General features: G+C 35.6%; 1 protein-coding gene across 3 annotated transcripts in view; it reads right to left on the bottom strand.

Annotated features, from left to right (window-relative positions):
* tpcn3 (two pore segment channel 3) overlaps positions 1-26,462 on the bottom strand; it is a 78,052-nt gene that overhangs the window by 28,033 nt on the left and 23,557 nt on the right. For all 3 annotated transcript variants that reach the window (XM_079499829.1, XM_079499831.1, XM_079499830.1), the window contains exons 12-14: positions 25,686-25,750; positions 21,818-21,908; positions 18,691-18,760 (exon numbers count right to left, since the gene is read on the bottom strand). In XM_079499829.1, the coding sequence (XP_079355955.1) occupies positions 18,691-18,760; positions 21,818-21,908; positions 25,686-25,750 (226 nt within the window). The remainder of the gene's footprint in view (positions 1-18,690; positions 18,761-21,817; positions 21,909-25,685; positions 25,751-26,462) is intronic.

Genomic DNA, 26,462 nt, shown 5'->3' with positions numbered 1-26,462 from the left:
TCAGTGTATTATAAGACAGTACTCAGTGTATTATTAGTGTAAGACAGTACTCAGTGTATTATAAGTGTAAGACAGTACTCAGTGTATTATAAGACAGTACTCAGTGTATTATAAGTGTAAGACAGTACTCAGTGTATTATAAGACAGTACTCAGTGTATTATAAGTGTAAGACAGTACTCAGTGTATTATAAGACAGTACTCAGTGTATTATAAGACAGTACTCAGTGTATTATTAGTGTAAGACAGTACTCAGTGTATTATAAGTGTAAGACAGTACTCAGTGTATTATAAGACAGTACTCAGTGTATTATTAGTGTAAGACAGTACTCAGTGTATTATAAGACAGTACTCAGTGTATTATTAGTGTAAGACAGTACTCAGTGTATTATTAGTGTAAGACAGTACTCAGTGTATTATTAGTGTAAGACAGTACTCAGTGTATTATTAGTGTAAGACAGTACTCAGTGTATTATAAGACAGTACTCAGTGTATTATAAGACAGTACTCAGTGTATTATAAGACAGTACTCAGTGTATTATAAGACAGTACTCAGTGTATTATTAGTGTAAGACAGTACTCAGTGTATTATAAGACAGTACTCAGTGTATTATTAGTGTAAGACAGTACTCAGTGTATTATAAGACAGTACTCAGTGTATTATTAGTGTAAGACAGTACTCAGTGTATTATAAGACAGTACTCAGTGTATTATTAGTGTAAGACAGTACTCAGTGTATTATAAGTGTAAGACAGTACTCAGTGTATTATAAGACAGTACTCAGTGTATTATTAGTGTAAGACAGTACTCAGTGTATTATAAGACAGTACTCAGTGTATTATAAGTGTAAGACAGTACTCAGTGTATTATTAGTGTAAGACAGTACTCAGTGTATTATAAGACAGTACTCAGTGTATTATAAGACAGTACTCAGTGTATTATTAGTGTAAGACAGTACTCAGTGTATTATAAGACAGTACTCAGTGTATTATTAGTGTAAGACAGTACTCAGTGTATTATAAGACAGTACTCAGTGTATTATTAGTGTAAGACAGTACTCAGTGTATTATAAGACAGTACTCAGTGTATTATAAGACAGTACTCAGTGTATTATAAGACAGTACTCAGTGTATTATTAGTGTAAGACAGTACTCAGTGTATTATAAGACAGTACTCAGTGTATTATAAGACAGTACTCAGTGTATTATAAGACAGTACTCAGTGTATTATAAGACAGTACTCAGTGTATTATTAGTGTAAGACAGTACTCAGTGTATTATAAGTGTAAGACAGTACTCAGTGTATTATAAGACAGTACTCAGTGTATTATAAGTGTAAGACAGTACTCAGTGTATTATAAGACAGTACTCAGTGTATTATAAGTGTAAGACAGTACTCAGTGTATTATAAGACAGTACTCAGTGTATTATAAGACAGTACTCAGTGTATTATTAGTGTAAGACAGTACTCAGTGTATTATAAGTGTAAGACAGTACTCAGTGTATTATAAGACAGTACTCAGTGTATTATTAGTGTAAGACAGTACTCAGTGTATTATAAGACAGTACTCAGTGTATTATTAGTGTAAGACAGTACTCAGTGTATTATAAGACAGTACTCAGTGTATTATAAGACAGTACTCAGTGTATTATTAGTGTAAGACAGTACTCAGTGTATTATAAGACAGTACTCAGTGTATTATAAGACAGTACTCAGTGTATTATTAGTGTAAGACAGTACTCAGTGTATTATAAGACAGTACTCAGTGTATTATTAGTGTAAGACAGTACTCAGTGTATTATTAGTGTAAGACAGTACTCAGTGTATTATAAGACAGTACTCAGTGTATTATAAGACAGTACTCAGTGTATTATTAGTGTAAGACAGTACTCAGTGTATTATAAGACAGTACTCAGTGTATTATTAGTGTAAGACAGTACTCAGTGTATTGTAAGACAGTACTCAGTGTATTATAAGACAGTACTCAGTGTATTATTAGTGTAAGACAGTACTCAGTGTATTATAAGACAGTACTCAGTGTATTATTAGTGTAAGACAGTACTCAGTGTATTATAAGACAGTACTCAGTGTATTATTAGTGTAAGACAGTACTCAGTGTATTATAAGACAGTACTCAGTGTATTATTAGTGTAAGACAGTACTCAGTGTATTATTAGTGTAAGACAGTACTCAGTGTATTATAAGACAGTACTCAGTGTATTATAAGACAGTACTCAGTGTATTATAAGTGTAAGACAGTACTCAGTGTATTATTAGTGTAAGACAGTACTCAGTGTATTATTAGTGTAAGACAGTACTCAGTGTATTATTAGTGTAAGACAGTACTCAGTGTATTATAAGACAGTACTCAGTGTATTATAAGACAGTACTCAGTGTATTATAAGTGTAAGACAGTACTCAGTGTATTATTAGTGTAAGACAGTACTCAGTGTATTATTAGTGTAAGACAGTACTCAGTGTATTATAAGACAGTACTCAGTGTATTATTAGTGTAAGACAGTACTCAGTGTATTATAAGACAGTACTCAGTGTATTATAAGACAGTACTCAGTGTATTATAAGTGTAAGACAGTACTCAGTGTATTATTAGTGTAAGACAGTACTCAGTGTATTATAAGACAGTACTCAGTGTATTATAAGACAGTACTCAGTGTATTATAAGTGTAAGACAGTACTCAGTGTATTATTAGTGTAAGACAGTACTCAGTGTATTATAAGACAGTACTCAGTGTATTATTAGTGTAAGACAGTACTCAGTGTATTATAAGACAGTACTCAGTGTATTATAAGACAGTACTCAGTGTATTATAAGACAGTACTCAGTGTATTATTAGTGTAAGACAGTACTCAGTGTATTATAAGTGTAAGACAGTACTCAGTGTATTATTAGTGTAAGACAGTACTCAGTGTATTATAAGACAGTACTCAGTGTATTATAAGACAGTACTCAGTGTATTATAAGTGTAAGACAGTACTCAGTGTATTATTAGTGTAAGACAGTACTCAGTGTATTATAAGACAGTACTCAGTGTATTATAAGTGTAAGACAGTACTCAGTGTATTATTAGTGTAAGACAGTACTCAGTGTATTATTAGTGTAAGACAGTACTCAGTGTATTATTAGTGTAAGACAGTACTCAGTGTATTATTAGTGTAAGACAGTACTCAGTGTATTATAAGACAGTACTCAGTGTATTATTAGTGTAAGACAGTACTCAGTGTATTATAAGACAGTACTCAGTGTATTATTAGTGTAAGACAGTACAATTTACAATTTACAATTTAGGCATTTAGCAGACGCTCTTAATCCAGAGCGACTTACAATAGGCAAGAACAAAAAGCATGGGAATACATCACATATGTAACAAAATGCATTTATCGCGAAACATGCGTAAGCTAAGACCGTGACTAGAACATATCTATATAATGACACTATACATATAAACTATAACTAGAACATATCTATATAATGACACTATACATATAAACTACACATATGTGCTATACTATGCTGTACATATATACTATGAAGTGCTATGACTACATACAATGCACTTATTGTGCTGTCTACATGACATGCTATAAGTCTGTTTCAAATGCTATATAAGTCTAAGAAGTGCTGTCTAAGGGGGTAGGGTAAGTGCTATGGGCCATGATGGAGTCTGAAAAGGTGGGTTTTCAGACTACGGCGGAAGATCGGGAGTGATGCTGCAGTTCTGATTGCAACGGGAAGTGCATTCCACAGTACTCAGTGTATTATTAGTGTAAGACAGTACTCAGTGTATTATTAGTGTAAGACAGTACTCAGTGTATTATAAGACAGTACTCAGTGTATTATAAGACAGTACTCAGTGTATTATTAGTGTAAGACAGTACTCAGTGTATTATTAGTGTAAGACAGTACTCAGTGTATTATTAGTGTAAGACAGTACTCAGTGTATTATAAGACAGTACTCAGTGTATTATTAGTGTAAGACAGTACTCAGTGTATTATTAGTGTAAGACAGTACTCAGTGTATTATTAGTGTAAGACAGTACTCAGTGTATTATAAGACAGTACTCAGTGTATTATTAGTGTAAGACAGTACTCAGTGTATTATTAGTGTAAGACAGTACTCAGTGTATTATTAGTGTAAGACAGTACTCAGTGTATTATAAGACAGTACTCAGTGTATTATAAGACAGTACTCAGTGTATTATTAGTGTAAGACAGTACTCAGTGTATTATTAGTGTAAGACAGTACTCAGTGTATTATAAGACAGTACTCAGTGTATTATTAGTGTAAGACAGTACTCAGTGTATTATAAGACAGTACTCAGTGTATTATAAGTGTAAGACAGTACTCAGTGTATTATTAGTGTAAGACAGTACTCAGTGTATTATTAGTGTAAGACAGTACTCAGTGTATTATAAGTGTAAGACAGTACTCAGTGTATTATAAGTGTAAGACAGTACTCAGTGTATTATAAGTGTAAGACAGTACTCAGTGTATTATTAGTGTAAGACAGTACTCAGTGTATTATTAGTGTAAGACAGTACTCAGTGTATTATAAGTGTAAGACAGTACTCAGTGTATTATAAGTGTAAGACAGTACTCAGTGTATTATAAGTGTAAGACAGTACTCAGTGTATTATTAGTGTAAGACAGTACTCAGTGTATTATAAGTGTAAGACAGTACTCAGTGTATTATAAGTGTAAGACAGTACTCAGTGTATTATAAGTGTAAGACAGTACTCAGTGTATTATAAGACAGTACTCAGTGTATTATAAGTGTAAGACAGTACTCAGTGTATTATAAGACAGTACTCAGTGTATTATAAGACAGTACTCAGTGTATTATAAGTGTAAGACAGTACTCAGTGTATTATAAGTGTAAGACAGTACTCAGTGTATTATAAGACAGTACTCAGTGTATTATAAGTGTAAGACAGTACTCAGTGTATTATAAGTGTAAGACAGTACTCAGTGTATTATAAGACAGTACTCAGTGTATTATAAGTGTAAGACAGTACTCAGTGTATTATAAGTGTAAGACAGTACTCAGTGTATTATTAGTGTAAGACAGTACTCAGTGTATTATAAGTGTAAGACAGTACTCAGTGTATTATTAGTGTAAGACAGTACTCAGTGTATTATAAGACAGTACTCAGTGTATTATAAGTGTAAGACAGTACTCAGTGTATTATAAGACAGTACTCAGTGTATTATAAGTGTAAGACAGTACTCAGTGTATTATAAGACAGTACTCAGTGTATTATTAGTGTAAGACAGTACTCAGTGTATTATAAGACAGTACTCAGTGTATTATAAGACAGTACTCAGTGTATTATTAGTGTAAGACAGTACTCAGTGTATTATAAGACAGTACTCAGTGTATTATTAGTGTAAGACAGTACTCAGTGTATTATTAGTGTAAGACAGTACTCAGTGTATTATAAGACAGTACTCAGTGTATTATAAGTGTAAGACAGTACTCAGTGTATTATTAGTGTAAGACAGTACTCAGTGTATTATAAGACAGTACTCAGTGTATTATAAGTGTAAGACAGTACTCAGTGTATTATTAGTGTAAGACAGTACTCAGTGTATTATTAGTGTAAGACAGTACTCAGTGTATTATAAGTGTAAGACAGTACTCAGTGTATTAGAAGTGTAAGACAGTACTCAGTGTATTATTAGTGTAAGACAGTACTCAGTGTATTATAAGACAGTACTCAGTGTATTATTAGTGTAAGACAGTACTCAGTGTATTATAAGACAGTACTCAGTGTATTATTAGTGTAAGACAGTACTCAGTGTATTATTAGTGTAAGACAGTACTCAGTGTATTATAAGTGTAAGACAGTACTCAGTGTATTATAAGTGTAAGACAGTACTCAGTGTATTATAAGTGTAAGACAGTACTCAGTGTATTATAAGTGTAAGACAGTACTCAGTGTATTATAAGTGTAAGACAGTACTCAGTGTATTATTAGTGTAAGACAGTACTCAGTGTATTATAAGTGTAAGACAGTACTCAGTGTATTATAAGTGTAAGACAGTACTCAGTGTATTATAAGTGTAAGACAGTACTCAGTGTATTATAAGTGTAAGACAGTACTCAGTGTATTATAAGTGTAAGACAGTACTCAGTGTATTATAAGTGTAAGACAGTACTCAGTGTATTATAAGTGTAAGACAGTACTCAGTGTATTATAAGTGTAAGACAGTACTCAGTGTATTATAAGTGTAAGACAGTACTCAGTGTATTATTAGTGTAAGACAGTACTCAGTGTATTATTAGTGTAAGACAGTACTCAGTGTATTATAAGTGTAAGACAGTACTCAGTGTATTATTAGTGTAAGACAGTACTCAGTGTATTATAAGTGTAAGACAGTACTCAGTGTATTATAAGTGTAAGACAGTACTCAGTGTATTATTAGTGTAAGACAGTACTCAGTGTATTATAAGTGTAAGACAGTACTCAGTGTATTATTAGTGTAAGACAGTACTCAGTGTATTATAAGTGTAAGACAGTACTCAGTGTATTATTAGTGTAAGACAGTACTCAGTGTATTATAAGTGTAAGACAGTACTCAGTGTATTATAAGTGTAAGACAGTACTCAGTGTATTATTAGTGTAAGACAGTACTCAGTGTATTATAAGTGTAAGACAGTACTCAGTGTATTATTAGTGTAAGACAGTACTCAGTGTATTATTAGTGTAAGACAGTACTCAGTGTATTATAAGACAGTACTCAGTGTATTATTAGTGTAAGACAGTACTCAGTGTATTATTAGTGTAAGACAGTACTCAGTGTATTATAAGTGTAAGACAGTACTCAGTGTATTATTAGTGTAAGACAGTACTCAGTGTATTATAAGTGTAAGACAGTACTCAGTGTATTATTAGTGTAAGACAGTACTCAGTGTATTATTAGTGTAAGACAGTACTCAGTGTATTATAAGTGTAAGACAGTACTCAGTGTATTATTAGTGTAAGACAGTACTCAGTGTATTATAAGTGTAAGACAGTACTCAGTGTATTATAAGACAGTACTCAGTGTATTATTAGTGTAAGACAGTACTCAGTGTATTATAAGTGTAAGACAGTACTCAGTGTATTATAAGTGTAAGACAGTACTCAGTGTATTATAAGACAGTACTCAGTGTATTATTAGTGTAAGACAGTACTCAGTGTATTATAAGACAGTACTCAGTGTATTATTAGTGTAAGACAGTACTCAGTGTATTATAAGACAGTACTCAGTGTATTATTAGTGTAAGACAGTACTCAGTGTATTATTAGTGTAAGACAGTACTCAGTGTATTATAAGACAGTACTCAGTGTATTATTAGTGTAAGACAGTACTCAGTGTATTATAAGACAGTACTCAGTGTATTATTAGTGTAAGACAGTACTCAGTGTATTATAAGACAGTACTCAGTGTATTATTAGTGTAAGACAGTACTCAGTGTATTATTAGTGTAAGACAGTACTCAGTGTATTATAAGACAGTACTCAGTGTATTATAAGACAGTACTCAGTGTATTATAAGACAGTACTCAGTGTATTATTAGTGTAAGACAGTACTCAGTGTATTATAAGACAGTACTCAGTGTATTATTAGTGTAAGACAGTACTCAGTGTATTATAAGTGTAAGACAGTACTCAGTGTATTATAAGACAGTACTCAGTGTATTATTAGTGTAAGACAGTACTCAGTGTATTATAAGACAGTACTCAGTGTATTATTAGTGTAAGACAGTACTCAGTGTATTATAAGTGTAAGACAGTACTCAGTGTATTATAAGTGTAAGACAGTACTCAGTGTATTATAAGTGTAAGACAGTACTCAGTGTATTATTAGTGTAAGACAGTACTCAGTGTATTATAAGACAGTACTCAGTGTATTATAAGACAGTACTCAGTGTATTATAAGTGTAAGACAGTACTCAGTGTATTATTAGTGTAAGACAGTACTCAGTGTATTATTAGTGTAAGACAGTACTCAGTGTATTATAAGACAGTACTCAGTGTATTATTAGTGTAAGACAGTACTCAGTGTATTATAAGACAGTACTCAGTGTATTATAAGACAGTACTCAGTGTATTATTAGTGTAAGACAGTACTCAGTGTATTATAGACAGTACTCAGTGTATTATTAGTGTAAGACAGTACTCAGTGTATTATAAGACAGTACTCAGTGTATTATAAGTGTAAGACAGTACTCAGTGTATTATAAGACAGTACTCAGTGTATTATAAGTGTAAGACAGTACTCAGTGTATTATTAGTGTAAGACAGTACTCAGTGTATTATTAGTGTAAGACAGTACTCAGTGTATTATAAGACAGTACTCAGTGTATTATAAGTGTAAGACAGTACTCAGTGTATTATTAGTGTAAGACAGTACTCAGTGTATTATAAGTGTAAGACAGTACTCAGTGTATTATAAGTGTAAGACAGTACTCAGTGTATTATAAGTGTAAGACAGTACTCAGTGTATTATAAGACAGTACTCAGTGTATTATTAGTGTAAGACAGTACTCAGTGTATTATTAGTGTAAGACAGTACTCAGTGTATTATTAGTGTAAGACAGTACTCAGTGTATTATAAGACAGTACTCAGTGTATTATTAGTGTAAGACAGTACTCAGTGTATTATTAGTGTAAGACAGTACTCAGTGTATTATTAGTGTAAGACAGTACTCAGTGTATTATTAGTGTAAGACAGTACTCAGTGTATTATAAGTGTAAGACAGTACTCAGTGTATTATAAGACAGTACTCAGTGTATTATAAGTGTAAGACAGTACTCAGTGTATTATTAGTGTAAGACAGTACTCAGTGTATTATTAGTGTAAGACAGTACTCAGTGTATTATAAGACAGTACTCAGTGTATTATTAGTGTAAGACAGTACTCAGTGTATTATAAGACAGTACTCAGTGTATTATAAGACAGTACTCAGTGTATTATTAGTGTAAGACAGTACTCAGTGTATTATAAGACAGTACTCAGTGTATTATTAGTGTAAGACAGTACTCAGTGTATTATAAGACAGTACTCAGTGTATTATAAGTGTAAGACAGTACTCAGTGTATTATAAGACAGTACTCAGTGTATTATAAGTGTAAGACAGTACTCAGTGTATTATTAGTGTAAGACAGTACTCAGTGTATTATTAGTGTAAGACAGTACTCAGTGTATTATAAGACAGTACTCAGTGTATTATTAGTGTAAGACAGTACTCAGTGTATTATAAGACAGTACTCAGTGTATTATAAGACAGTACTCAGTGTATTATTAGTGTAAGACAGTACTCAGTGTATTATAAGACAGTACTCAGTGTATTATTAGTGTAAGACAGTACTCAGTGTATTATAAGACAGTACTCAGTGTATTATAAGTGTAAGACAGTACTCAGTGTATTATAAGACAGTACTCAGTGTATTATAAGTGTAAGACAGTACTCAGTGTATTATTAGTGTAAGACAGTACTCAGTGTATTATAAGTGTAAGACAGTACTCAGTGTATTATAAGTGTAAGACAGTACTCAGTGTATTATAAGTGTAAGACAGTACTCAGTGTATTATAAGACAGTACTCAGTGTATTATTAGTGTAAGACAGTACTCAGTGTATTATTAGTGTAAGACAGTACTCAGTGTATTATTAGTGTAAGACAGTACTCAGTGTATTATAAGACAGTACTCAGTGTATTATTAGTGTAAGACAGTACTCAGTGTATTATTAGTGTAAGACAGTACTCAGTGTATTATTAGTGTAAGACAGTACTCAGTGTATTATTAGTGTAAGACAGTACTCAGTGTATTATAAGTGTAAGACAGTACTCAGTGTATTATTAGTGTAAGACAGTACTCAGTGTATTATTAGTGTAAGACAGTACTCAGTGTATTATTAGTGTAAGACAGTACTCAGTGTATTATTAGTGTAAGACAGTACTCAGTGTATTATTAGTGTAAGACAGTACTCAGTGTATTATAAGTGTAAGACAGTACTCAGTGTATTATTAGTGTAAGACAGTACTCAGTGTATTATTAGTGTAAGACAGTACTCAGTGTATTATAAGACAGTACTCAGTGTATTATAAGTGTAAGACAGTACTCAGTGTATTATTAGTGTAAGACAGTACTCAGTGTATTATAAGTGTAAGACAGTACTCAGTGTATTATAAGTGTAAGACAGTACTCAGTGTATTATAAGTGTAAGACAGTACTCAGTGTATTATAAGACAGTACTCAGTGTATTATTAGTGTAAGACAGTACTCAGTGTATTATTAGTGTAAGACAGTACTCAGTGTATTATTAGTGTAAGACAGTACTCAGTGTATTATAAGACACGTACTCAGTGTATTATTAGTGTAAGACAGTACTCAGTGTATTATTAGTGTAAGACAGTACTCAGTGTATTATAAGTGTAAGACAGTACTCAGTGTATTATAAGACAGTACTCAGTGTATTATTAGTGTAAGACAGTACTCAGTGTATTATTAGTGTAAGACAGTACTCAGTGTATTATTAGTGTAAGACAGTACTCAGTGTATTATAAGACAGTACTCAGTGTATTATAAGTGTAAGACAGTACTCAGTGTATTATTAGTGTAAGACAGTACTCAGTGTATTATTAGTGTAAGACAGTACTCAGTGTATTATTAGTGTAAGACAGTACTCAGTGTATTATTAGTGTAAGACAGTACTCAGTGTATTATTAGTGTAAGACAGTACTCAGTGTATTATAAGACAGTACTCAGTGTATTATTAGTGTAAGACAGTACTCAGTGTATTAGTAAGACAGTACTCAGTGTATTATTAGTGTAAGACAGTACTCAGTGTATTATTAGTGTAAGACAGTACTCAGTGTATTATAAGACAGTACTCAGTGTATTATTAGTGTAAGACAGTACTCAGTGTATTATAAGACAGTACTCAGTGTATTATTAGTGTAAGACAGTACTCAGTGTATTATTAGTGTAAGACAGTACTCAGTGTATTATAAGACAGTACTCAGTGTATTATTAGTGTAAGACAGTACTCAGTGTATTATTAGTGTAAGACAGTACTCAGTGTATTATTAGTGTAAGACAGTACTCAGTGTATTATTAGTGTAAGACAGTACTCAGTGTATTATTAGTGTAAGACAGTACTCAGTGTATTATTAGTGTAAGACAGTACTCAGTGTATTATAAGACAGTACTCAGTGTATTATTAGTGTAAGACAGTACTCAGTGTATTATTAGTGTAAGACAGTACTCAGTGTATTATAAGACAGTACTCAGTGTATTATAAGACAGTACTCAGTGTATTATAAGACAGTACTCAGTGTATTATAAGACAGTACTCAGTGTATTATTAGTGTAAGACAGTACTCAGTGTATTATAAGACAGTACTCAGTGTATTATAAGACAGTACTCAGTGTATTATTAGTGTAAGACAGTACTCAGTGTATTATTAGTGTAAGACAGTACTCAGTGTATTATAAGACAGTACTCAGTGTATTATTAGTGTAAGACAGTACTCAGTGTATTATTAGTGTAAGACAGTACTCAGTGTATTATTAGTGTAAGACAGTACTCAGTGTATTATTAGTGTAAGACAGTACTCAGTGTATTATTAGTGTAAGACAGTACTCAGTGTATTATTAGTGTAAGACAGTACTCAGTGTATTATTAGTGTAAGACAGTACTCAGTGTATTATTAGTGTAAGACAGTACTCAGTGTATTATTAGTGTAAGACAGTACTCAGTGTATTATTAGTGTAAGACAGTACTCAGTGTATTATAAGACAGTACTCAGTGTATTATAAGACAGTACTCAGTGTATTATAAGACAGTACTCAGTGTATTATAAGACAGTACTCAGTGTATTATTAGTGTAAGACAGTACTCAGTGTATTATAAGACAGTACTCAGTGTATTATAAGACAGTACTCAGTGTATTATTAGTGTAAGACAGTACTCAGTGTATTATTAGTGTAAGACAGTACTCAGTGTATTATTAGTGTAAGACAGTACTCAGTGTATTATTAGTGTAAGACAGTACTCAGTGTATTATTAGTGTAAGACAGTACTCAGTGTATTATTAGTGTAAGACAGTACTCAGTGTATTATTAGTGTAAGACAGTACTCAGTGTATTATTAGTGTAAGACAGTACTCAGTGTATTATAAGACAGTACTCAGTGTATTATAAGACAGTACTCAGTGTATTATAAGACAGTACTCAGTGTATTATAAGACAGTACTCAGTGTATTATTAGTGTAAGACAGTACTCAGTGTATTATAAGACAGTACTCAGTGTATTATAAGACAGTACTCAGTGTATTATTAGTGTAAGACAGTACTCAGTGTATTATAAGACAGTACTCAGTGTATTATTAGTGTAAGACAGTACTCAGTGTATTATTAGTGTAAGACAGTACTCAGTGTATTATTAGTGTAAGACAGTACTCAGTGTATTATAAGACAGTACTCAGTGTATTATTAGTGTAAGACAGTACTCAGTGTATTATTAGTGTAAGACAGTACTCAGTGTATTATTAGTGTAAGACAGTACTCAGTGTATTATTAGTGTAAGACAGTACTCAGTGTATTATTAGTGTAAGACAGTACTCAGTGTATTATAAGACAGTACTCAGTGTATTATTAGTGTAAGACAGTACTCAGTGTATTATAAGACAGTACTCAGTGTATTATTAGTGTAAGACAGTACTCAGTGTATTATTAGTGTAAGACAGTACTCAGTGTATTATAAGACAGTACTCAGTGTATTATAAGACAGTACTCAGTGTATTATAAGACAGTACTCAGTGTATTATAAGACAGTACTCAGTGTATTATTAGTGTAAGACAGTACTCAGTGTATTATAAGACAGTACTCAGTGTATTATAAGACAGTACTCAGTGTATTATTAGTGTAAGACAGTACTCAGTGTATTATTAGTGTAAGACAGTACTCAGTGTATTATAAGACAGTACTCAGTGTATTATTAGTGTAAGACAGTACTCAGTGTATTATTAGTGTAAGACAGTACTCAGTGTATTATTAGTGTAAGACAGTACTCAGTGTATTATTAGTGTAAGACAGTACTCAGTGTATTATTAGTGTAAGACAGTACTCAGTGTATTATTAGTGTAAGACAGTACTCAGTGTATTATTAGTGTAAGACAGTACTCAGTGTATTATTAGTGTAAGACAGTACTCAGTGTATTATTAGTGTAAGACAGTACTCAGTGTATTATTAGTGTAAGACAGTACTCAGTGTATTATAAGACAGTACTCAGTGTATTATAAGACAGTACTCAGTGTATTATAAGACAGTACTCAGTGTATTATAAGACAGTACTCAGTGTATTATTAGTGTAAGACAGTACTCAGTGTATTATAAGACAGTACTCAGTGTATTATAAGACAGTACTCAGTGTATTATTAGTGTAAGACAGTACTCAGTGTATTATTAGTGTAAGACAGTACTCAGTGTATTATTAGTGTAAGACAGTACTCAGTGTATTATAAGACAGTACTCAGTGTATTATTAGTGTAAGACAGTACTCAGTGTATTATTAGTGTAAGACAGTACTCAGTGTATTATTAGTGTAAGACAGTACTCAGTGTATTATTAGTGTAAGACAGTACTCAGTGTATTATTAGTGTAAGACAGTACTCAGTGTATTATAAGACAGTACTCAGTGTATTATTAGTGTAAGACAGTACTCAGTGTATTATAAGACAGTACTCAGTGTATTATTAGTGTAAGACAGTACTCAGTGTATTATAAGACAGTACTCAGTGTATTATAAGACAGTACTCAGTGTATTATTAGTGTAAGACAGTACTCAGTGTATTATTAGTGTAAGACAGTACTCAGTGTATTATAAGACAGTACTCAGTGTATTATTAGTGTAAGACAGTACTCAGTGTATTATAAGACAGTACTCAGTGTATTATAAGACAGTACTCAGTGTATTATAAGACAGTACTCAGTGTATTATAAGACAGTACTCAGTGTATTATGAGACAGTACTCAGTGTATTATAAGACAGTACTCAGTGTATTATTAGTGTAAGACAGTACTCAGTGTATTATTAGTGTAAGACAGTACTCAGTGTATTATTAGTGTAAGACAGTACTCAGTGTATTATTAGTGTAAGACAGTACTCAGTGTATTATTAGTGTAAGACAGTACTCAGTGTATTATTAGTGTAAGACAGTACTCAGTGTATTATAAGACAGTACTCAGTGTATTATTAGTGTAAGACAGTACTCAGTGTATTATTAGTGTAAGACAGTACTCAGTGTATTATAAGACAGTACTCGGTGTATTATTAGTGTAAGACAGTACTCAGTGTATTATTAGTGTAAGACAGTACTCAGTGTATTATTAGTGTAAGACAGTACTCAGTGTATTATTAGTGTAAGACAGTACTCAGTGTATTATTAGTGTAAGACAGTACTCAGTGTATTATTAGTGTAAGACAGTACTCAGTGTATTATTAGTGTAAGACAGTACTCAGTGTATTATAAGACAGTACTCAGTGTATTATAAGACAGTACTCAGTGTATTATAAGACAGTACTCAGTGTATTATTAGTGTAAGACAGTACTCAGTGTATTATAAGACAGTACTCAGTGTATTATAAGACAGTACTCAGTGTATTATTAGTGTAAGACAGTACTCAGTGTATTATAAGACAGTACTCAGTGTATTATTAGTGTAAGACAGTACTCAGTGTATTATAAGACAGTACTCAGTGTATTATAAGACAGTACTCAGTGTATTATAAGACAGTACTCAGTGTATTATTAGTGTAAGACAGTACTCAGTGTATTATAAGACAGTACTCAGTGTATTATAAGACAGTACTCAGTGTATTATTAGTGTAAGACAGTACTCAGTGTATTATAAGACAGTACTCAGTGTATTATTAGTGTAAGACAGTACTCAGTGTATTATTAGTGTAAGACAGTACTCAGTGTATTATTAGTGTAAGACAGTACTCAGTGTATTATAAGACAGTACTCAGTGTATTATTAGTGTAAGACAGTACTCAGTGTATTATTAGTGTAAGACAGTACTCAGTGTATTATAAGACAGTACTCAGTGTATTATTAGTGTAAGACAGTACTCAGTGTATTATAAGACAGTACTCAGTGTATTATTAGTGTAAGACAGTACTCAGTGTATTATTAGTGTAAGACAGTACTCAGTGTATTATTAGTGTAAGACAGTACTCAGTGTATTATTAGTGTAAGACAGTACTCAGTGTATTATAAGACAGTACTCAGTGTATTATTAGTGTAAGACAGTACTCAGTGTATTATAAGACAGTACTCAGTGTATTATAAGACAGTACTCAGTGTATTATTAGTGTAAGACAGTACTCAGTGTATTATTAGTGTAAGACAGTACTCAGTGTATTATAAGACAGTACTCAGTGTATTATTAGTGTAAGACAGTACTCAGTGTATTATAAGACAGTACTCAGTGTATTATAAGACAGTACTCAGTGTATTATTAGTGTAAGACAGTACTCAGTGTATTATTAGTGTAAGACAGTACTCAGTGTATTATTAGTGTAAGACAGTACTCAGTGTATTATTAGTGTAAGACAGTACTCAGTGTATTATTAGTGTAAGACAGTACTCAGTGTATTATAAGACAGTACTCAGTGTATTATAAGACAGTACTCAGTGTATTATAAGACAGTACTCAGTGTATTATTAGTGTAAGACAGTACTCAGTGTATTATTAGTGTAAGACAGTACTCAGTGTATTATAAGACAGTACTCAGTGTATTATTAGTGTAAGACAGTACTCAGTGTATTATAAGACAGTACTCAGTGTATTATTAGTGTAAGACAGTACTCAGTGTATTATAAGACAGTACTCAGTGTATTATTAGTGTAAGACAGTACTCAGTGTATTATTAGTGTAAGACAGTACTCAGTGTATTATAAGACAGTACTCAGTGTATTATTAGTGTAAGACAGTACTCAGTGTATTATTAGTGTAAGACAGTACTCAGTGTATTATTAGTGTAAGACAGTACTCAGTGTATTATTAGTGTAAGACAGTACTCAGTGTATTATAAGACAGTACTCAGTGTATTATTAGTGTAAGACAGTACTCAGTGTATTATAAGACAGTACTCAGTGTATTATAAGACAGTACTCAGTGTATTATTAGTGTAAGACAGTACTCAGTGTATTATTAGTGTAAGACAGTACTCAGTGTATTATAAGACAGTACTCAGTGTATTATTAGTGTAAGACAGTACTCAGTGTATTATAAGACAGTACTCAGTGTATTATAAGACAGTACTCAGTGTATTATTAGTGTAAGACAGTACTCAGTGTATTATTAGTGTAAGACAGTACTCAGTGTATTATTAGTGTAAGACAGTACTCAGTGTATTATTAGTGTAAGACAGTACTCAGTGTATTATTAGTGTAAGACAGTACTCAGTGTATTATAAGACAGTACTCAGTGTATTATAAGACAGTACTCAGTGTATTATAAGACAGTACTCAGTGTATTATTAGTGTAAGACAGTACTCAGTGTATTATTAGTGTAAGACAGTACTCAGTGTATTATAAGACAGTACTCAGTGTATTATTAGTGTAAGACAGTACTCAGTGTATTATAAGACAGTACTCAGTGTATTATTAGTGTAAGACAGTACTCAGTGTATTATAAGACAGTACTCAGTGTATTATTAGTGTAAGACAGTACTCAGTGTATTATTAGTGTAAGACAGTACTCAGTGTATTATAAGACAGTACTCAGTGTATTATTAGTGTAAGACAGTACTCAGTGTATTATTAGTGTAAGACAGTACTCAGTGTATTATAAGTGTAAGACAGTACTCAGTGTATTATTAGTGTAAGACAGTACTCAGTGTATTATAAGACAGTACTCAGTGTATTATTAGTGTAAGACAGTACTCAGTGTATTAGTGTAAGACAGTACTCAGTGTATTATAAGTGTAAGACAGTACTCAGTGTATTATTAGTGTAAGACAGTACTCAGTGTATTATTAGTGTAAGACAGTACTCAGTGTATTATTAGTGTAAGACAGTACTCAGTGTATTATTACAATTTAGGCATTTAGCAGACTATAGTGTAAGACAGTACTCAGTGTATTATAAGACAGTACTCAGTGTATTATAAGACAGTACTCAGTGTATTATTAGTGTAAGACAGTACTCAGTGTATTATTAGTGTAAGACAGTACTCAGTGTATTATTAGTGTAAGACAGTACTCAGTGTATTATTAGTGTAAGACAGTACTCAGTGTATTATAAGACAGTACTCAGTGTATTATAAGTGTAAGACAGTACTCAGTGTATTATTAGTGTAAGACAGTATTCAGTGTATTATTAGTGTAAGACAGTACTCAGTGTATTATTACAATTTAGGCATTTAGCAGACTATAGTGTAAGACAGTACTCAGTGTATTATAAGACAGTACTCAGTGTATTATAAGACAGTACTCAGTGTATTATAAGACAGTACTCAGTGTATTATTAGTGTAAGACAGTACTCAGTGTATTATTAGTGTAAGACAGTACTCAGTGTATTATAAGACAGTACTCAGTGTATTATTAGTGTAAGACAGTACTCAGTGTATTATAAGACAGTACTCAGTGTATTATTAGTGTAAGACAGTACTCAGTGTATTATTAGTGTAAGACAGTACTCAGTGTATTATAAGACAGTACTCAGTGTATTATAAGACAGTACTCAGTGTATTATTAGTGTAAGACAGTACTCAGTGTATTATAAGACAGTACTCAGTGTATTATTAGTGTAAGACAGTACTCAGTGTATTATAAGACAGTACTCAGTGTATTATAAGTGTAAGACAGTACTCAGTGTATTATTAGTGTAAGACAGTACTCAGTGTATTATAAGTGTAAGACAGTACTCAGTGTATTATTAGTGTAAGACAGTACTCAGTGTATTATAAGTGTAAGACAGTCCTCAGTGTATTATTAGTGTAAGACAGTACTCAGTGTATTATTAGTGTAAGACAGTACTCAGTGTATTATTACAATTTAGGCATTTAGCAGACTATAGTGTAAGACAGTACTCAGTGTATTATAAGACAGTACTCAGTGTATTATAAGACAGTACTCAGTGTATTATAAGACAGTACTCAGTGTATTATAAGACAGTACTCAGTGTATTATAAGACAGTACTCAGTGTATTATAAGACAGTTCTCAGTGTATTATAAGACAGTACTCAGTGTATTAGAAGTGTAAGACAGTACTCAGTGTATTATAAGACAGTACTCAGTGTATTATAAGACAGTACTCAGTGTATTATAAGACAGTACTCAGTGTATTATAAGACAGTACTCAGTGTATTATAAGTGTAAGACAGTTCTCAGTGTATTATTAGTGTAAGACAGTACTCAGTGTATTATAAGACAGTACTCAGTGTATTGTAAGACAGTACTCAGTGTATTATTAGTGTAAGACAGTACTCAGTGTATTATTAGTGTAAGACAGTACTCAGTGTATTATAAGTATAAGACAGTACTCAGAGTATTATAAGACAGTACTCAGAGTATTATAAGACAGTACTCAGATCAGAATGAGTTGTCCAAACGTCAGGATGGTGTCATATATTAGTAGTACTATTATTAATTAGTATTGTTACCAGGATGAGTTGTCCAAACGTCAGGATGGTGGGACCAATCTTTATCAGAGTGTTGATGATCATCCTGAACCTATCAGAAGACACAGAGAGATCACATGATCATCCTGAACCAATAGGGACACACATACATCGGCCAATCACAACCATTCACCCAATGAAACAACCAATGACAACCATTCACCTCCAAGCTTCATATCGTTATGGTTCAGTGTGGGCTTCACTTCCTGGTTTTATATCGTTATGGTTCAGAGTGTGGGCTTCAATTCCTGGTTTTATATCGTTATGGTTCAGAGTGCGGGCGTCACTTCCTGGTTTTATACAAGGACTGTCTAAAGAGGACGAGACGCGAAGACCGTACGGGCGACGCCATGTTGCTTATGGTGCTCCATGGAAGGAAAGAAACATGCGCAATGGGCTATATGCAGCCAACACTTCCGCGTTCAGCTTCCTTGGTCTTAACTGCGCATGTTTCTTTCCTTCCATGGAGCACCATAAGCAACATGGTGTCGCCCGTACGGTCTTCGCGTCTCGTCCTCTTTAGACAGTCCTTGGTTTTATATCGTTATGGTTCAGAGTGTCACTTCCTGGTTTATATCGTTATGGTTCAGAGTGTCACTTCCTGGTTTGATATCGTTATGGTTCAGAGTGTCACTTCCTGGTTTTATATCGTTATGGTTCAGAGTGTGGGCGTCACTTCCTGGTTTTATATCGTTATGGTTCAGAGTGCGGGCGTCACTTCCTGGTTTTATATCGTTATGGTTTAGAGTGTCACTTCCTGGTTTTATATCGTTATGGTTTAGAGTGTCACTTCCTGGTTTTATATCGTTATGGTTTAGAGTGTCACTTCCTGGTTTTATATCGTTATGGTTTAGAGTGTCACTTCCTGGTTTTATATCGTTATGGTTCAGAGTGCGGGCGTCACTTCCTGGTTTTATATCGTCATGGTTCAGAGTGTCACTTCCTGGTTTTATATTGTTATGGTTCAGAGTGTGGGCGTCACTTCCTGGTTTTATATCGTTATGGTTTAGAGTGTCACTTCCTGGTTTTATATCGTTATGGTTTAGAGTGTCACTTCCTGGTTTTATATCGTTATGGTTCAGAGTGCGGGCGTCACTTCCTGGTTTTATATCGTCATGGTTCAGAGTGTCACTTCCTGGTTTTATATTGTTATGGTTCAGAGTGTGGGCGTCACTTCCTGGTTTTATATCGTTATGGTTCAGAGTGCGGGCGTCACTTCCTGGTTTTATATCGTTATGGTTTAGAGTGTCACTTCCTGGTTTTATATCGTTATGGTTTAGAGTGTCACTTCCTGGTTTTATATCGTTATGGTTTAGAGTGTCACTTCCTGGTTTTATATCGTTATGGTTTAGAGTGTCACTTCCTGGTTTTATATCGTTATGGTTCAGAGTGCGGGTGTCACTTCCTGGTTTTATATCGTCATGGTTCAGAGTGTCACTTCCTGGTTTTATATTGTTATGGTTCAAAGTGCGGGCGTCACTTCCTGGTTTAATATCGTTATGGTTCAGAGTGTCACTTCCTGGTTTTATATCGTTATGGTTTAGAGTGTGGACGTTACTTCCTGGTTTTATATCGTTATGGTTCAGAGTGTGGGCGTCACTTCCTGGTTTATATCGTTATGGTTCAGAGTGTGGGCGTCACTTCCTGGTTTATATCGTTATGGTTCAGAGTGTCACTTCCTGGTTTATATCGTTATGGTTCAGAGTGTGGACGTCACTTCCTGGTTTTATATCATTATGGTTCAGAGTGTGGGCGTCACTTCCTGGTTTATATCGTTATGGTTCAGAGTGTGGGCGTCACTTCCTGGTTTTATATCGTTATGGTTCAGAGTGTGGGCGTCACTTCCTGGTTTATATCGTTATGGTTCAGAGTGTGGGCGTCACTTCCTGGTTTATATCGTTATGGTTCAGAGTGTCACTTCCTGGTTTATATCGTTATGGTTCAGAGTGTGGACGTCACTTCCTGGTTTTATATCATTATGGTTCAGAGTGTGGGCGTTACTTCCTGGTTTTATATCGTTATGGTTCAGAGTGTGGGCGTCACTTCCTGGTTTTATATCGTTATGGTTCAGAGTGTGGGCGTTACTTCCTGGTTTTATATCGTTATGGTTCAGAGTGTCACTTCCTGGTTTTATATCGTTATGGTTCAGAGTGTGGGCGTCACTTCCTGGTTTTATATCATTATGGTTTAGAGTGTCACTTCCTGGCTTTATATCGTTATGGTTTAGAGTGTCACTTCCTGGTTTTATATCGTTATGGTTCAGAGTGTCACTTCCTGGTTTTATATCGTTATGGTTTAGAGTGTCACTTCCTGGTTTTATATCGTTATGGTTCAGAGTGTGGGCGTCACTTCCTGGTTTATATCCTTATGGTTCAGAGTGTGGGCGTCACTTCCTGGTTTATATCGTTATGGTTTAGAGTGTCACTTCCTGGTTTTATATCGTTATGGTTCAGAGTGTCACTTCCTGGTTTTATATCGTTATGGTTCAGAGTGTGGGCATCACTTCCTGGTTTTATATCGTTATGGTTCAGAGTGCGGGCGTCACTTCCTGGTTTTATATCGTTATGGTTTAGAGTGTGGACGTCACTTCCTGGTTTTATATCGTTATGGTTCAGAGTGTGGGCGTCACTTCCTGGTTTTATATCGTTATGGTTTAGAGTGTGGACGTCACTTCCTGGTTTTATATCGTTATGGTTTAGAGTGTGGGCGTCACTTCCTGGTTTTATATCGTTATGGTTCAGAGTGTGGGCGTCACTTCCTGGTTTATATCGTTATGGTTCAGAGTGTGGGCGTCACTTCCTGGTTTATATCGTTATGGTTCAGAGTGCGGGCGTCACTTCCTGGTTTATATCCTTATGGTTCAGAGTGCGGGCGTCACTTCCTGGTTTTATATCATTATGGTTCAGAATGCGGGCGTCACTTCCTGGTTTTATATCATTATGGTTCAGAATGCGGGCGTCACTTCCTGGTTTTATACAGCTAGTGGATGGAAATGAATATATTCATAGATAGCAAGAAAAGTGTTAACAGTAAAGTAATAGTGTATTACTACAGTAAGATAGTATTACTACAGTAATAGAGTATTCTAACAGTAATATAGTATTTGTACCTCTTCACATTGTCCACCACTCTGACCAGACGCAGAACTCTGAGGATGAAGATTATGTCCAGAATCTCTCTTTCTGAGTAACCTCCTCCTGCTGAGAGACAGACAGGCAGAGAGACAGACAGGTTAGTAACCTCCTCCTGCTGAGAGACAGAGGCAGAGAGACAGACAGGTTAGTAACCTCCTCCTGCTGAGAGACAGACAGGCAGAGAGACAGACAGGTTAGTAACCTCCTCCTGCTGAGAGACAGACAGGCAGAGAGACAGACAGGCAGAGAGACAGACAGGTTAGTAACCTCCTCCTGCTGAGAGACAGACAGGCAGAGAGACAGACAGGTTAGTAACCTCCTCCTGCTGAGAGACAGACAGGCAGAGAGACAGACAGGTTAGTAACCTCCTCCTGCTGAGAGACAGACAGGCAGAGAGACAGACAGGTTAGTAACCTCCTCCTGCTGAGAGACAGACAGGCAGAGAGACAGACAGGTTAGTAACCTCCTCCTGCTGAGAGACAGACAGGCAGAGAGACAGACAGGTTAGTAACCTCCTCCTGCTGAGAGACAGACAGGCAGAGAGACAGACAGGTTAGTAACCTCCTCCTGCTGAGAGACAGACAGGCAGAGAGACAGACAGGTTAGTAACCTCCTCCTGCTGAGAGACAGACAGGCAGAGAGACAGACAGGTTAGTAACCTCCTCCTGCTGAGAGACAGACAGGCAGAGAGACAGACAGGTTAGTAACCTCCTCCTGCTGAGAGACAGACAGGCAGAGAGACAGACAGGTTAGTAACCTCCTCCTGTTGAGAGACAGACAGGCAGAGAGACAGACAGGTTAGTAACCTCCTCCTGCTGAGAGACAGACAGGCAGAGAGACAGACAGGTTAGTAACCTCCTCCTGCTGAGAGACAGACAGGCAGAGAGACAGACAGGTTAGTAACCTCCTCCTGCTGAGAGACAGACAGGCAGAGAGACAGACAGGTTAGTAACCTCCACCTGCTGAGAGACAGACAGGCAGAGAGACAGACAGGTTAGTAACCTCCTCCTCCTGCTGAGAGACAGACAGGCAGAGAGACAGACAGGTTAGTAACCTCCTCCTGCTGAGAGACAGACAGGTTAGTAACCTCCACCTGCTGAGAGACAGACAGGTTAGTAACCTCCTCCTGCTGAGAGACAGACAGGCAGAGAGACAGACAGGTTAGTAACCTCCTCCTCCTGCTGAGAGACAGACAGGCAGAGAGACAGACAGGTTAGTAACCTCCTCCTCCTGCTGAGAGACAGACAGGCAGAGAGACAGACAGGTTAGTAACCTCCTCCTGCTGAGAGACAGACAGGCAGAGAGACAGACAGGTTAGTAACCTCCTCCTGCTGAGAGACAGACAGGCAGAGAGACAGACAGGTTAGTAACCTCCTCCTGCTGAGAGACAGACAGGCAGAGAGACAGACAGGTTAGTAACCTCCTCCTGCTGAGAGACAGACAGGCAGAGAGACAGACAGGTTAGTAACCTCCTCCTGCTGAGAGACAGACAGGCAGAGAGACAGACAGGTTAGTAACCTCCTCCTGCTGAGAGACAGACAGGCAGAGAGACAGACAGGTTAGTAACCTCCTCCTGCTGAGAGACAGACAGGCAGAGAGACAGACAGGTTAGTAACCTCCTCCTGCTGAGAGAGAGACAGGCAGAGAGACAGACAGGTTAGTAACCTCCTCCTGCTGAGAGACAGACAGGCAGAGAGACAGACAGGTTAGTAACCTCCTCCTGCTGAGAGACAGACAGGCAGAGAGACAGACAGGTTAGTAACCTCCACCTGCTGAGAGACAGACAGGCAGAGAGACAGACAGGTTAGTAACCTCCACCTGCTGAGAGACAGACAGGCAGAGAGACAGACAGGTTAGTAACCTTCACCTGCAGCAGGAAAAAAAGCTATAAAAAAAAGCTATGGAAAAAAGCTATGAAAAAAGCTATGGAAAAAAGCTATGGAAAAAAGCTATGGAAAAAAGCTATGAAAAAAAGCTATGAAAAAAAGCTATGGAAAAAAGCTATGGAAAAAAAGCTATGAAAAAAGCTATGGAAAAAAGCTATGAAAAAAAGCTATGAAAAAAGCTATGGAAAAAATCTATGAAAAAAAGCTATGGAAAAAAGCTATGGAAAAAAGCTATGAAAAAAAGCTATGAAAAAAGCTATGGAAAAAAGCTATGAAAAAAAGCTATGAAAAAAAGCTATGAAAAAAAGCTATGAAAAAAAAGCTATGAAAAAAAGCTATGAAAAAAAGCTATGAAAAAAAAGCTATGAAAAAAAAGCTATGGAAAAAAGCTATGGAAAACAGCTATGAAAAAAAAGCTATGAAAAAAAGCTATGAAAAAAAGCTATGAAAAAAAGCTATGAAAAAACAAAAATTGAAGACAAAAAGTGAGGCCGCAAATTGTGATGAGGCCCAGAATGAGATGATGACGTATGATGATTATTGCACCCCTCACTTCACACGGGTGTGATTTTTGAGGGGTGCCAGCCCCTCCTATATTCAGCTATAGTGTAGGGTTTTGGCATTTCCAGCAATGAAAAAAAGCTATGAAAAAAAGCTATGAAAAAAAGCTATGAAAAAAAGCTATGAAAAAAAGCTATGAAAAAAAGCTATGAAAAAAAGCTATGAAAAAAAGCGATGAAAAAAGCGATGAAAAAAAGCCCTACCTGGGACTAGTTCTGAATGTTTATGTAAACAAAAAATTGAAGACAAAAAATTTAAGACAAAAAGTGAGGCCGCAAATTGTGACTGGCCAGAATGAGATGATGACGTATGATGATTATTGCACCCCTCACTTCACACGGGTGTGATTTTTGAGGGGTGGCAAGCCCCTCCTATATTCAGCTATAGTGTAGGGTTTTGGCATTTCCAGCAATGAAAAACGTGATTTGACACTTTAATAAAATTGAATTGAATTGAATTGAATTGAATTGAATTGAATTGAATTGAATTGAATTGAATTGAATTGAATTGAATTGAATTGAATTGAATTGAATTGAGAGCCCCAAATAGGCCTATCTCACAGCCCGCTTTCCACGCCCACTTCCGGTAAATAGTGGTGTCATTTAACATTAGCATTTACACGTACATTTTCTAATGTAAAAATGTGACAGACCAATATTATTATGAAGCAAACAAGATGTTAAATCAGCTCGAACAGATAGAACAAACCTTACCTTGAGAAAACAAAAGTTGTAGACTTCTTAAATTACCTCTGTTAACATGTAGCGTCTATGGAGTGACGTCACGCTATCACCACTAACCCCGAAAGGGGGCGTATTAAGGGGGCGGGGAAATTCTGTGAGATAGGCTTATCACCATCACATCACCATCAACAACCTGTTAAGGCACAATAAGGCAAAACTACCTTAACCCATTTTGGGCGGGAACCCCTTTTGGTGTTTTAAACATTATGTTATAATTTAGCTATTTAAAAATAGCAGATCTACAAGCTAGGATTTAGAGGATGTAGAAGTTTTTTTTTTTTTTTCGAGGTCAGGCTTAAATTAATTCTGCTTTCAGTATCACGTGACGTGTCAAACTAGGGGGTTTTCATGATTCTGAATCAATTCCAAGCATTAGCTTAGCACAAAAAACACTCCTTGGGCTAAAAACGGCCATAGCCACTTGCCCAAATGTGCTCAAATGTGCTGACCTCATCACATTTGTGATGACGGCTATGGCTGTTTTTAGCCCAAGGAGTGTTTTTTGTGTTTAGAATTATTATTCTCCCCGTGTTTCACAGTTATTATTATTAATACTATTATTAATATTAATATTAATATTAATATTAATATTAATATTAATATTAATATTAATATTAATATTAATATTATTGTATTATTATTATTATTCTCACCGTGTTTCATGGCTGCATTTGCTGTGGTAGCGATGAGGGCTGAGACCACGATGAGGGTGTCGAACCTGTCAGAGAGGTGAGACAGGTACAGAGAGGTGAGACAGGTACAGATATAGAGACAGATAATCCCCTAAAACACCCTGGACAATGCTCCACGCATCCCAGACTCTTCTCCCTTCTCTAAAACACCCTGGACAACGCTCCACACGTCCCAGACTCTTCTCCCTTCTCTAAAACACCCTGGACAACGCTCCACACGTCCCAGACTCTTCTCCCTTCTCTAAAACACCCTGGACAACGCTCCACACGTCCCAGACTCTTCTCCCTTCTCCAAAAACACCCTGGACAACGCTCCACACGTCCCAGACTCTTCTCCCTTCTCTAAAACACCCTGGACAACGCTCCACACGTCCCAGACTCTTCACCTTTCTCTAAAACACCCTGGACAACGCTCCACTCGTCCCAGACTCTTCTCCCTTCTCTAAAACACCCTGGACAACGCTCCACGCGTCCCAGACTCTTCTCCCTTCTCTAAAACACCCTGGACAACGCTCCACGCGCCCCAGACTCTTCTCCCTTCTCTAAAACACCCTGGACAACGCTCCACGCGTCCCAGACTCTTCCCCCTTCTCTAAAAATCCCTGGACAACGCTCCACGCGTCCCAGACTCTTCTCCCTTCTCTAAAACACCCTGGACAACGCTCCACGCGTCCCAGACTCTTCTCCCTTCTCTAAAACACCCTGGACAACGCTCCACATGTCCCAGACTCTTCTCCT

Source organism: Electrona antarctica (genome assembly GCF_951216825.1).
Source record: "Electrona antarctica genome assembly, chromosome: 4".
Taxonomy (NCBI): Eukaryota; Metazoa; Chordata; class Actinopteri; order Myctophiformes; family Myctophidae; genus Electrona; species Electrona antarctica.
Note: the sequence above shows the minus strand (reverse complement) of the source record. Positions and strands in the feature narration are given on the sequence as shown.